General features: G+C 42.3%; 1 protein-coding gene across 2 annotated transcripts in view; it reads right to left on the reverse strand.

The window, feature by feature from the left end:
* akap6 (A kinase (PRKA) anchor protein 6) overlaps nucleotides 1–13,656 on the reverse strand; it is a 370,946-nt gene that overhangs the window by 268,168 nt on the left and 89,122 nt on the right. For both annotated transcript variants that reach the window (XM_055640567.1, XM_055640568.1), the window contains one exon: nucleotides 1,884–2,135. In XM_055640567.1, the coding sequence (XP_055496542.1) occupies nucleotides 1,884–2,135 (252 nt within the window). The remainder of the gene's footprint in view (nucleotides 1–1,883; nucleotides 2,136–13,656) is intronic.

A 13,656-nucleotide genomic window follows, 5' to 3' on the forward strand; every position in this document is an offset into this window, starting at 1 on the left:
AAAATATGTCACTATCAAAACAAGTCAACAGAATCTTATGAAAAATCACTGCAAATCCCCCACCCTCAGCAGTATTATTGTCGTCCCGCACTATCAATATTCTGCACCATTCGCAATAATATAGTGGCTATAAGAGTAGGCCAGGGGCTGAATACCCAACTGTGAATGACTCAGTTCCTGAATCCCTAGCCACTCGGCAGTAATCAAGAACATAACAGAATACTCTCCACTTTCCCGTATGAGTGCAGCACTAACATCTCTCAGGAAACTGAAGTAGTATGACATTATGTTGGAAAGAGTGCAGGGAGAATTTACAGGGATGTTGCGAGGACTTGTGGCCCTGAGCTACAGGAAAGGTTAGATAGGCTGGATCTTTGTTGCTTGAGCACAGGAGGCTGAGGAGTGATGTTATAGAGGTGCGTAAAATCACGAGGGGAATAGATAGGATGAATGCTCAGTCTGTTACCTAGGGTAGAGGAATCAAGAGCCAGAGGATGTTTAAGATAAGGGAAGCAAGATTGGAACCTGGGCTGTGAGTTTTTTCACTCAGAAGGTGATGGTTATTTGGAACAATCTGGCAGAGAAGGGTATTGAGGCAGGTTGAAACTTTTTAAAAATCTCTTCCCTGTACGGGAGACCCGACCTTTTCCCTGTCGGGTCTCCGTTGTCGTTGTGGCCTAGCACCGTGCATCGGAGCGTGGGGAGCGGTGGTGACTCGCTGCTACGGCCCGACTCTGGAGCTCGGAGGCTCCAGCAACGCAGCTTCTGTGGACTGTCGGGGGCATCGGGAGCTCACGGGTCCGGGTGGAGACGGCTTTACGGAGCTCTCGCAACGCAACTTCTCCAGCCCGTGTCGCGGGGTTGGAACGACCCGGAGCGGGGCCGTACATCGCCCGGCGCGGCTTAATGGCCGTGGGACATTCCAGCGCCCACCGGGGGGCTCCAATTTTGTGACATTTAGACCGGGAGCGGGGCCGTACATTGCCCAGCGTGGCCTAAAATGGCCGTGGGACTTATCATCGCCCGCCTGGGGCTTCGACATCGGGAGAGAAATGGAGAGCACGGGAGAGAAAATACTTTGCCTTCCATCACAGTGGGTTCACTGTGATGGATGTTTCTGTAAATTGAATTGTGTGTATGTCTGTAGGAAATTGTCTTTGTTTGTATGGCTGTGGAAACGGAGTTTCGTTTGAGCCTCACTGAGGTTCAAATGACAAGTAATAAATATTGTATTGTATTCCCTGCATATCCACACGCTTATCCAAAAGTCTCTTAGATGCCACTATCGTATCTGCATCCACCACCACAGCACATTCCAGGTACTTACAACACTCTTTGCAAACAGCATGCCTCGGACATCTCCTTTAAGCTTTGCCCCATTTACCCTGAAGCTATGCCCTTTAGTATTTATTATTTCCATCCTGGAAAATAAGTTCTGACTGCCAACATTATCTGTGCCTCTCATTATTCTAAATACTTCTATCAGGTCTCCCTGCAACCTCTGGAGTTCAATTCAAGTTTGTCCAACCGCTTCCTGTTGTTAATACCCCCTATTCTTGGCTTAATTCTAGTAAACCTCATCTGAACCTTTTCCTAATCCTGCACATCCTTCTTGTTAATGGGGCAACCAGAACTGTACACACGTTCAAATACAGCCTAAAATCCTATAGTGCTGACATGGTTTGATATGGATTATTACTTACAGTTTATAACTGCTTGTTTCATCATAGTCTTCAATCTACCCCCACACCAAGTATCTACATGGTGAACCAACTGCAAGGAGGATTGAAAAACCTTGGTCCTTGCCTCTTCCATATACTGTAGATAAAGTATTCTTAATAAGGCTGACGCCAGTGTAAAATAAATTAGAGCTTACAAAATACCTCTTTTCTGTCTTCGCTGAAAGCCTGAAGAATGTCGGTCTGCCTGGTATAGTTTCCGTTGGAATCCTGGAGACCCTGTAGGATTCTTTCACGCAGCACAAGAACTGAAACACGTAGCTGATGCCACAGAAGTTGAACAGTATGGATGTCCACCAGAATATTGACTGAATAAGAGAGAAGCTTCAATGATATTTCTGTCTCTAGCAGGGCGTGGATCAGCTCCACATGATCAGAAATATCTTCACAAATATCCTGCAGAGATGGAAAGAAAATATGGTATCATATCATTCATCCCAATAAAATCCACACGTGATCACTGCTTGACAAATACTGTCAGTCATTTTCAGGTAATTTGCAGCTAAATTTAATGCAAATATTCAAACTGCAACACAAATTATTCCCTTGTGCTTGGATTCTGTACAATGTCTTTCCCTTCACACACAATCAGATCGAGGACCTACTTTTAGTGCAACTCCCGAACCATTGTTGCAATTTCTTTGGCATTGAAAATAGTTTGATTCAATTCAGTGCATTAAATTATTTGATGTGCCACATACGTCCTGGGACAACTTTGTTTGTTACAGTGAAAATCAATTCATGGATTTAATATTTAAACGACAGCATTTATATTATCCTTTGTCTTTTGTATTTCAGAGGTACCAATGATATAATTTCAAAAATGGAAAGATTATTTTCTACAAATATAGGGAACACGATTGCTTAGAAATGCACCCCAGTTTGGTAACATTATGTTTTGGTGGTAGAGTGCAATGAGTTAACACCCAATGTATGCAACATTTAGTACTGCCAAACAGGAATGAATTTTTAGATATAAATTTTCCATTTTCCAAATCAGTCTTCCATGAAGACTATCTGCAATATAAACACAGGGGATTGATTACAGGGTTGACTTGCATCATTGCACGTTCTGCATTACCTGTTGTATTGCAAGCTACTGCAGTTTTAGAGTTTCAAATTAAATATATTTTAAAGAAAACTTTGTTAACTGCAAGCATATGATGATGACATCCAGACCATTTTGATGGAATTTTATGGCTCAAAAGCTTCAAATTCTACACATATACATATATAATAATTTGTTCATGTTTAAATTATAAGACATATTACAGTGGCAACAAGGAGGGAGTGTGAGAGATATTGGCACACACTGAGGTGGATAAATCCCCAGGACCTAACGGGATCTATCCTAGGATGCTATGGGAAGCAAGGAAAATATAACTGGGATTCTAATTGAACTTTGCTTCTACGTTAGCCATGGGTGAGATATTAGAGATATCATTCACGTTTTTTCCTTATTCAAAAAGAGCAGTTGTGATAAAGCAGCAAACTACAGGCCAGTGAATCTTACATCAGTTGTTGGAAAAAATGCTAGGCAATAGGGTTTATGTTCACAAATCTGACTGAATTTTTTGAGATAATGGAGAAAATGTGGTATACTCGCACTGTGGTACAGTTTTGAACAATGTCCAACATGGTTGGCTGGTCCAGAAGGTAAAAGTACATGCGATTCAAGGAGTGTTGGCAAACAGATTCCAAAATTGGTTTAAGGTGAGGGGTGGGGGGGTGATTTAACCTCAGGGGCAACTTTTCTTTTACACAAAGGATGGAAGGAATATGTAAAAAAACTGCCAGATGAGAAGCAGGTACTATCTCAACATTTAACAAACATTTAGACAGGTCCATGGATAGGATAGGATTGGAGAGACATAGGCAGGTGGGACTAATGTAGATGGCATTTGTTGTTGACTTGGGCAATTTGGGCTGAAGGGTTTATTTCCACATGGTATGACTCTATGAGTGCCAAAGTGGCAAATTCAGCCCTGAACCTGGCAATAATGTAAAGCTACCAGTAACCCTGTTGCTGCACAACATTGTTTGCTGCCAACTAAGCGGACACAAAAGATCAGGAAGAACTACATAAATCTTCAAAGATGTACATGAATCTAGTGGAATACTCTACATCTTAAATTCAAGTAATAGCTCAGATTGCTCATATTTCCCAACTAAAGGAGTTAAATACCTTGTCAGCACAGTGAAGATGAGCCATATTTTACTCCACAATTTGCAATGTTTTGTCTGTCATTCTATAGTTGAGAATTGTTCATCAATATGACATACAGTATATGGGTCTCCATTCAACAGCCACACAATTGCTTCCTGTTTCACACAACAACTTTTTACAGTGGAGTAATAATGACAGTTGCACGCACTAACACACAGCTGTTGCAGAGTATCAAATGGACTATGTACAAATAAGACGCAGCTAATCATACATTCCCAAAATAACTTTAGTTCACCATGGTTTACATAGTACACATCGAACTGTGGTAAATGCTTGCTCAGTCTTGCTGTGGTTGAGCTGCCATGAAATGTAACGAAAAATAGCTTATAAAAATAAATTACGAACTCAAGACAAATAACTATGACAGAGTTTGTGTTATAATTAACTGCTCAGCAACTCCGTCAGCACTTTGACATTGGGAGTATACAGTCATTGGGTGGATTAAACCTGTGGCAGCGAGCTATTCATATTTGCATGCCATGGCAACTAATATCACCATGTGTATCTGGTTTAGTCATATAGCATGGAAACAGGCCCTTTGGTATCAACTTTTCCATGTCAACCAAGCCACCCCATCTACACTCGTCTCACATGCCCGTGTTTGGCCCATATCCCTCTAAACCTTTCCAATCCATGTACCTGTCCAAATGTCTTAAATTTTTGTATTATTTGTGCAAAAATACCTGCATCTTTTTATTAAAGATTTCAACAGTCAAATAATTGTGGAAGAATTGAGTTGATATATTTTATATATTCGGTTTATAAATTAATTGTACATTTTCCATGTGAACAATTTCTGACAGGTCTAATTAAAAATTGGACAATTATAACTTGGCAGGTAATATTCTCTGAAATTGGATGATATACCAGCATATGAGTGAGGTGAGGTATGACCAGTATTTTGTTGACTGCATATAATCTTGGTTGACTGGTATAGAGTATAAATGGAGATCACTATTGGTCTCTGCTGTAGATTTTAGCCCGTAGCCATCAATAAGCGAGTTCGGTATTTCAACTGTGCATGCTCAATGCGCATTCACGATAAACATTCTCGCCAGCTCAGCTGCTGCGTGTATACAGACCTGCGTTTCATCCGTATTTTCCAGTTTTACTTCTTCGAGGTAAGAAAATACTGCTTTCAAACTAGTAAATAGGTGTATTTATGTTTCATTTGTACAAAACTACGATGATTTTGTTGGATTTATTGCATTATGCTTTGGTGTTTTATTGCTTTATGCTTTGGCGCGTATAACTGTTTAAGTAATATTATGTCTATTGAACATAGCAGTTAGTTTGAGACACTGGTATAACAGTTATACGCTCATTGCAGTTATTGGTGTGCTTGGTAAGAACTTCAGCAAACGAACGTTTACAGTTTTATATGATATATTCGGCTTTGTTCACTACTTGCAGTGTAGTAATGTAACTTTATCAATGGCAGTATGTAGGACATCAGCAGTAAATGCGGTGATTTTTTTTAACTCAGCTGAAAATAAACAAACTGTTGAAACAGTACCTTGCTCTCCCTACCGCCTTTGCAGTGTCAACCCTTGTGGCTCCATCATTTACATGCCGCTGGAAATTAAATCTCACCCCACACTCCTCCACTCTCTCTCTCTCACACTCCTCATGAACACCCGCTACAACACCCGCCACCCGCTACAATAGGCAGAATGGTCCTTTCTTTCGTTAATCCTACCCGCAGTCTCTGATGGGGCCGGTTTCACAGACTTAACCGTGACCGGCCGAGTTTAATCAGGGCTCTGGGAACTCGGCATCTGATGGGGACGAGGAGGGTTCCAGTGGCAAGGCAGGGACAACTTAGAATCCAGCAGCAGAGTGGCTCTGTTAATGGATTCAATCCACAGTGAGTTTAGTTCGGAAAGAACACACGCCGGTAGATCCGTGGCCACTGGTTCAGGAGATCGATCCTATTATTATTGGCCAACAGGCGGTGTAATCCGTCTGTGACAGACTCCACAGTGAGACGTGTCCACAGGAGAGGGTGTGCACTCTGATCAATAACTCAGGCACAGTGAACTTCACAATGTAAAACCATCCTAGTCAAAGCCGTCCCGGAAAGCTGCCTTGCCCGAGCACTGGGACAACTCTGAGCAAAGTCCCACTGAAGACAAGAACAACATTCTAGTCATTAAAAAAATAAGCCTGCGGGCCGGATGATTTTGGGTTACGGGCTGGATCCAGCAAAGGTTGCCGACCCCTGCCTTAACGGTACATTCACACCGCCTGTAGGTAAAGCATCAGCCCACATCACACTGGTACAGTCGCTGCCTGCCTCAGATTAAATATATTTTTACACATAAATTATGAATAAAGATAAGAAAATGTTTCAAACACAAGTAATATTTTCTTATTCCAGTAGCAAACACATTAAAGATTAAATGAAAATAGTATCTTCTTTAACTTTTTGAATCTCATAATTGCAGATTAATGAACTGAACTAGAACTAGGACTGTGTAAGTAGTGAGCGAACAGCGGAACAGGAAAGGGAGCAATTGAGTTGACAGATTTCTAGATTCATTCATTGGTAGCATTGTTAACAATTTATACACAGTTTATGCAGCGCTCGCTTTTTTTGTGCCGAATGACCTTTGACAAATCCCACGATTCTTTGCGTTTATCAGAATACTGAACTCGCTTATTCTACTGCTTGTTCTGGATCCAGTCTTTAGAAATATGCAGATTACAGGGGAATATTATAGCCATCACAATGCTGGTCACAGCTTATGCTGGTAAGATTGCCAATTTCAGACAGCATACCTATTCAGTTAATAGAGTCCTGATTTCAATTTGGCTATTGTTTTCTTTGTCTTTCTGGCCACAAACTGGCTGAACTACAGTGTTTTGGGAATTCTATTTGACCCAAGCGAAGTTGAGCTTATTTTCAAATGCACAAATACAGCAAGATACAGGTACAATGGAAATCCTGTTTGCAGCACCATCACATAGACTCAGATAAGCACACAAAAGCATAATTTAAACATAAAAATAAACATTACATTCAGCAAGATAGCACGAAAACAAGTGCAATAGTAGTGTGAAAATGGACCTTAGTGTTCCATTGTCAGTTGGATTAGGGCTGTGCAGGTTGGTTTAAGAACCTGATAGGTATAGGAAAGTAGCTGTTCCTGAACCTGGTGGTGTGCAACTTCAGGCTTCTGTACCTCCTGCCTGATGGTGGCAGCGAGGAGGCATTCGACTGGATTGCGGGGATCCTTGATGAGAGATGCCACCTTTCTGAGGCAATACCTCATGTAGATCATTTCAACAGTGGGGAGGGCTGCGCCTGTGATGGGCTGGGCCCACCATTCTCTGCAGCCTCTTGCATTCCTTTGTGTTGGAATTGCATACCAGGCCATGATGCGGCCTGTCTGGATACTTGCAACAGTACATCTACAGCAAATGGCATGCCAAATCTCTTTAAATTTGACTCTGACACAACTTCTTCATGATTACATCTGTATGCTGTGCCCTGAACAAGTCATCTGTGATATTAACAATCCCAAATTTGGGGCTGCCAACTCTCTCCTTCACCGACCTGCCAATGAAAACCTCCCCTTTCTAAAGTCAATGATTATTTCCTTGGCCTTGTTGGCACTGAGGACAAATTTACTGTTGCAGCACAACTCTTACCATTAACGATTTAGTAAACCACAATGGCATTATTGGCAAAATTTTACATCTCATTGGAGCTGTACTGAGCCCCACAGTCATGGGTGCAGAGAGAGTCGAGCACACAACCTTGAGGTGCATGTGTTTGATGGTCAGTGAGATGGGGATGTTGTTACATCCTTGAGGGAGTCAAGGATCCAGTTGCAAAGAGAGTCGAGCTAATGATGACATCCTTTCCACCACCAAAACTAATTACCAATACTTTACAATTTCAGTCATCTACTGTTGCATCTCATCTCTTCCTTAGTTTTATTTCGAGCATATCAACTAGGAGAGATAGGACATTCTTGGATTGTTTTCTCTGGAGAGTCCGAGGCTAAAGGAGATCTGATAAAAGTATATAAAATTATAAGAGCCATAGATAGGATTGACAGTCAGAGTCTTTTCCCCGGGGTGGAAATGTCAATAGGGCATAGATTTATGGCGAGGGGGACAAGATTTAAAGGAGACTAGACCAAGTGCAGACCCGTTGGGTCTGCTCCCCCAATGGTGTGATCCCCCAACCCAAGATTCCACCATGCACCCGTCTCCTCCAACGGAACTGAACCCGTTCCCAAATGTAAGATTCCAGCACTCCCCTGCCTCCCTCAGCAGTGGATTAATTTTTTTTTTCCAATTTCACCTTCCCTGCCTGCTGCAGCAGTTCCAATTGCAATACCAATTGGCCCTCCCCCTCCTGTTGAAGCACTTGCTGTGATATCCCATTGAGGTGAAAAGGTCAGTGTTCCTGTCTTGCAACTTTGTTTTGAAGTGTGTTGGAAGCTGATAGGAAGGAGCAGTGAATCAAAAGGCAGACAGGCAGTCGGACGGACGGCAGGCGGCAGCCACAGACTTTTATATAATAACTAGACCAAGTGCAGACCCGTTGGGTCTGCTCCCCCAATGGTGTGATCCCCCAACCCAATATTCCACCATGCACCCATCTCTTCCAATGGAACTGAAGCCGTTCTCAAAAGTAAGATTCCAGCACTGCCCTGCCTCCCTCAGCAGTGGATTTTTAAAAAAATCCAATGGCACCTCCCCTGCCTGCTGCAGCAGTGAAAGGTTCAGAGTGTTCCTGTCTTGCAACTTTGTTTCAAAGTGTGTTGGAAGCTGACATGTAAATGGAGAAGCCAGTTAATTTTGGAATACTTGGGGGGGGGGGGGGGGGGGGGGGGAGAAGGATTTGATTAAAAACGTGCACTTCAACACGACGAAATGTAATGAGGAGCGGATACTTAGAAAGAAAAGCGAAATCTCTACCGAAATGGAAAAGATCTCGGAGATTGAGCGTCTGGATTGGGCGTGGCAATGAATCAAAGGAAGAAATGTAGCCGGCAGCCGTACATGCAAATGGATCCATTCCGATTGGACATCTGCGAGCATCGGCCATTCCGATTGGACATCTGCGAGTATCGGGCACGAATTGAAAGGCAGGAAGGGCGCCGGACGGCAGTCGGTCGGATGGCCCCAGAGTTTTATAGATATATAGATAGATAGATAGATAGATAGATAGATGTAAGGGTCACGTTTTTCTAAACAGAGTGGTGGGTACCTAGAACGTGCTGCCAGTGGTGGTAAGAGAAACAGTCAGGAGGGTGGCATTTGGGAGGCTTTTAGATAGGCATATGGATGAATATGCAGGAAGGGAGCAATATAATAGCAATATAATAGAAGGGAGCAATATAGGATCACGTGTAACCAGAGGAGATTTGTTTACATTGGCATCATGTTTGGCACACACATTGTGGGCCAAAGGGCCTGTTCCTGTGCTGTACTGTTCTCTGTTCTTGGTATTTTGTGGAATTGGACTTATTCACAGCACTGCCGCCAACATTCTGACAGTCTTAGTCACACAAAATACTGGTGCCTGCTTATCGCATTGGCTCTGGGTCTATGCTATGCTGGGTCTATGCTTTGCAGTGTAAACCCAAACACATTTGAATGAGGCTATCAATAGTACCCAACAATGTGTACTTCAGACCATATTTGACCAGGCCCTTGATGAAAACTGTCTTTGTTGAGCCACACAGCCACAAAATCAAAGAATCCCTCGATCACATTGTTTCAGTTTGCTTAATCCATTACATAGAATGGCATAGAATTACATAGAATAAACTCAGCTAGGTCTTTTCATTATCTTTTAAAATGGGGCATAATGCATGAATGTAGCTTAAGAGTGTATATACACTAATCTTTGAGGGTGACGAAGCACGGATATGTTGGGCTTCATTAACAGAAAAGCAGTAAAGGAGAAATTTCTCCACTCAGAAAATAGGAATTGTCTTCACCAGAGAGGTGTAAATGCATGAACTATAAATGAATGGGTGACACGCAGTGCTGGTCTAAACAAGACAGTTGTGGCATGATTCTGCACGACTTCAAATGCACCAGCTTACATGGTCTGTGGTCATTTGGCTGGAGTGTGAGATTAATATGGTTATGGACACCAGCAGGATCAAGCTATCACAATACACCCACTGTTGATTAAACAGTAGCTTAGTAGACCACACCATACACATATTATCATCTTAATGCTCGATAAAGGTTTGATGATTGTCTGCTTTATTGGATCTGTATAGTTTCAGAGCAACGAATGGTTACATAGGGTGAACAAAGAAAAATATTGAAGTGTATCTCAGATAGGGTAAATGGGCCAAATGGAGCTGGTAAATAGCCGGAAACCACCTGCTGTCAGCTTCTGCAGCTCAGCTCATCTTGAACTTCTGCTTGGCTAAACATGGAGGACCTAACTGACCAGGAAATCAGATCTCAGTGCTTCTGAGCACCTGATATACTAATGCATTTAAATGGGGCATCAATCCTGTGGAAAAAGACCAGTGCGGGAACATGTTTACTTTATTTAGATATTTTAAATTATGCATTACTTAACAAAAGTAAATTTAATTCATTTAAAAAATATTGCTATTTGATTAATATTGAAATCTGTTTGAATAATTATTTTGACCATGCAGTACAAATTGTTCAAAAGTCTTTGATTAGGTGATGAGGATTGAGGTAGATGCTTTGAGTTGCACTGATTCACACCCCCCTCTTTTCTCAGATTCCGCAGTGGGACCCCTGTCATATGAGAGGTGACAGGTTGTTCAGTCCCCCCCAAGTAGGGGAGGTAAATGTGATTGAGTGATCTGGGCAGTGGGCTGGATCCAGCACAGTCTGGCCCAGTGCTTTCAGATGATTATGGCAATATTTTTATATTTTTGAAAGACACTCGCAGGAAAGGGAAATTAAATGCCAATTTCTTGCATATTTCTGGGTTGTTACGTGCTTTCCTCATATCTCACTCGGGAACTTGCACAAATCCATACCACAGATCCATACATTTGAACAAATATTAGGGCATCAAAACACATCCAGAACACAATAAATAGCAATCCCATGAATCCAAACCTTTTTCTGGTTACCCGAAAATGTGAAGTAGTGAGCATTAAAAAAACTCTGCCTTCTCTTGCATTAACTGCACTAAGAAAGCTGCAGCAGGGACTTGCACTGTACTAACCAGAAACAAGCTTGCAACCCTTGGCAGAAAAGCCAAATGCAATGTAACCCGACCCTTCTGAATGTTACGGGCAATTAAATGGTCATTGTAAGCACTAGAAAGTTTGTGATTGAGAAAATAAAATAGACTTACAATACCGTTCATGTATCAATGCTAGTACCCTTGGCAGCCTAGCAGAATTAGTCCTGAATTTGTACAAAAGAGCTCTGGATGTAACGTCCCGAGTTTTACTCTGTAGGCTGAGTATTCTGTCCTCCCGACTGAAATTCCATTGGCAGCCCAGTGACTGAAGTTAGCAGAGTTATTTTCAGCACTGACCTAGCTATCAGGAGAATGCAAGCTGAACTTTGAGACAGTAAATGCGAGTCTTAGCTACTGTTCCCGTCAGCAAAAATCTTAAATTCATATCATTGGATTTGTTGGTCCAAAGGAAAATCAAGAAATCATTTGTAATACATTAAAGTTAGAAAATAATTTTCAGCACCAAAATCAATATAGCAGTTTCTCTTTTGCTGTGTGTGTTCCTTATTCATACCAAAGATGCTTTAACCTCCATGCCTATTATCTATATTACTAAAATACTATCTATATTGATTTCAGAAAAAACACTGCCACTTACAGCTGTGATTTTTGGCCATCTTACTCAGAGTCCCCCTCCGCTGTGCTGGACAAGAGGATTTTTCCCATCGATTAAAAATAAAAGAGCTATTAATGTTTAAGATATGTTGAGATTCTCTCTCCTGAAGGCCACTCCCCTTCCGGAGGGACTATAAAACCCGGACGTGTTGAGTGCCTCAGTCAGACTCTGCAAGATGGGCGAGCGAGCGGGTCACATCTCTCAGTCTGAGCTGTGAATAACACTGAACACATGTATATTAAACTGTGAATGTGGTTTTACTGACCTTGAGTGCCCTTAATGTGGTTTGAAAATGAAAATGTGGATGGTTTGAAACAAAGCACAGCATTAAAAGTCTAAACTTGACAACTTCCTGTTTGCACTCTATATTGATTTTAGATAAAACGCTACCACTTACGGCTGTGATTTTTGGCCATCATACTCAGTCCCCCTCCACTCTTCAGGTGCAGAGGATTCTTCCCATCAATGAAACATAAAAGTGTTATTAGTGTTTAAAAAATGTTGAAAATCTCTCTCCTGTCAATCACGCCATGAAGGACACGCCCCTTCCGGTGGGAGGGGGGGGCAGGGATTATAAAACCCAGAAGTGTGGGTGTGGCTCAATCTCTGCAAGATAGAAACATAGACATAGAAAATTAGGTGCAGGAGTAGGCCATTCGGCCCTTCGAGCCTGCACCGCCATTCAATATGATCATGGCTGATCATCCAACTCAGTATCCCGTACCTGCCTTCTCTCCATACCCCCTGATCCCCTTAGCCACAAGGGCCACATCTAACTCCCTCTTAAATATAGCCAATGAACGGCCTCAACTACCCTCTGTGGCAGAGAGTTCCAGAGATTCACCACTCTCTGTGTGAAAAAAGTTCTTCTCATCTCGGTTTTTAAAGGATTTCCCCCTTATCCTTAAGCTGTGACCCCTTGTCCTGGACTTCCCTAACATCGGGAACAATCTTCCTGCATCTAGCCTGTCCAACCCCTTAAGAATTTTGTAAGTTTCTATAAGATCCCCTCTCAATCTCCTAAATTCTAGAGAGTATAAGCCAAGTCTATCCAGTCTTTCTTCATAAGACAGTCCTGACATCCCAGGAATCAGTCTGGTGAACCGTCTCTGCACTCCCTCTATGACAATAATGTTCTTCCTCAGATTTGGGGAGGGAGAGGTCTGAGCTGTGAATCAACTGAATACACTGAATGTCTACTGAACTGTGAGTGTGGTGTTTATGTGGTGTTTTATGGTGGTTTCACCCTGCTTGAAATGGCATGAAACTGCACTTGAATTCGGTGGCCTTGCACCCTGCTTGAAATGGCATGAAGCAGCACTAGCAGTTGGTGGCCTTGCACCCTGCTTAAAGTGGCATGAAACTGCACTTGAATTCATTGGCCTTGCACCCTGCTTGAAGTGGAATGAACCTGCACTTGAATTCGGTGGCCTTGCACCCTGCTTGAAGTAAGTAAGTTAATTTTATTTATATAGCACGTTTTAAGTCAACTCGCATTGACACCAAAGTGCTTTACATAAAATAGATAATGTTTCCATACAAACCCTAGAAAAAGGTTAAAAAATAAAGAAAATGGACACAACACATTATAGAGTTCAACACAAACGTCCCCCCACAGCAGAATCAAAAATTTCCACTGTGGGTAAAGTCAACAGAAAGTTAAGTCCTCTTCCTCTGAAACACCCGAGGTCGGGGCCCATTTGTGGCCTTGCAGCCAGTCCGATGATTTTCAGGGCCCTCTTGCTGTGAAGATGGAACATCCGGCGATGGGTGAAACATTCCTCAAGCGGCTTAGAAAAAAAGGTGAAGAAACGGACTGTGGGCAGGCTGCCATACACAGACGGCGCCTACTCCTGCACAT

This window comes from Leucoraja erinacea, chromosome 9 (assembly GCF_028641065.1).
Source record: "Leucoraja erinacea ecotype New England chromosome 9, Leri_hhj_1, whole genome shotgun sequence".
NCBI classification, from domain to species: Eukaryota; Metazoa; Chordata; class Chondrichthyes; order Rajiformes; family Rajidae; genus Leucoraja; species Leucoraja erinaceus.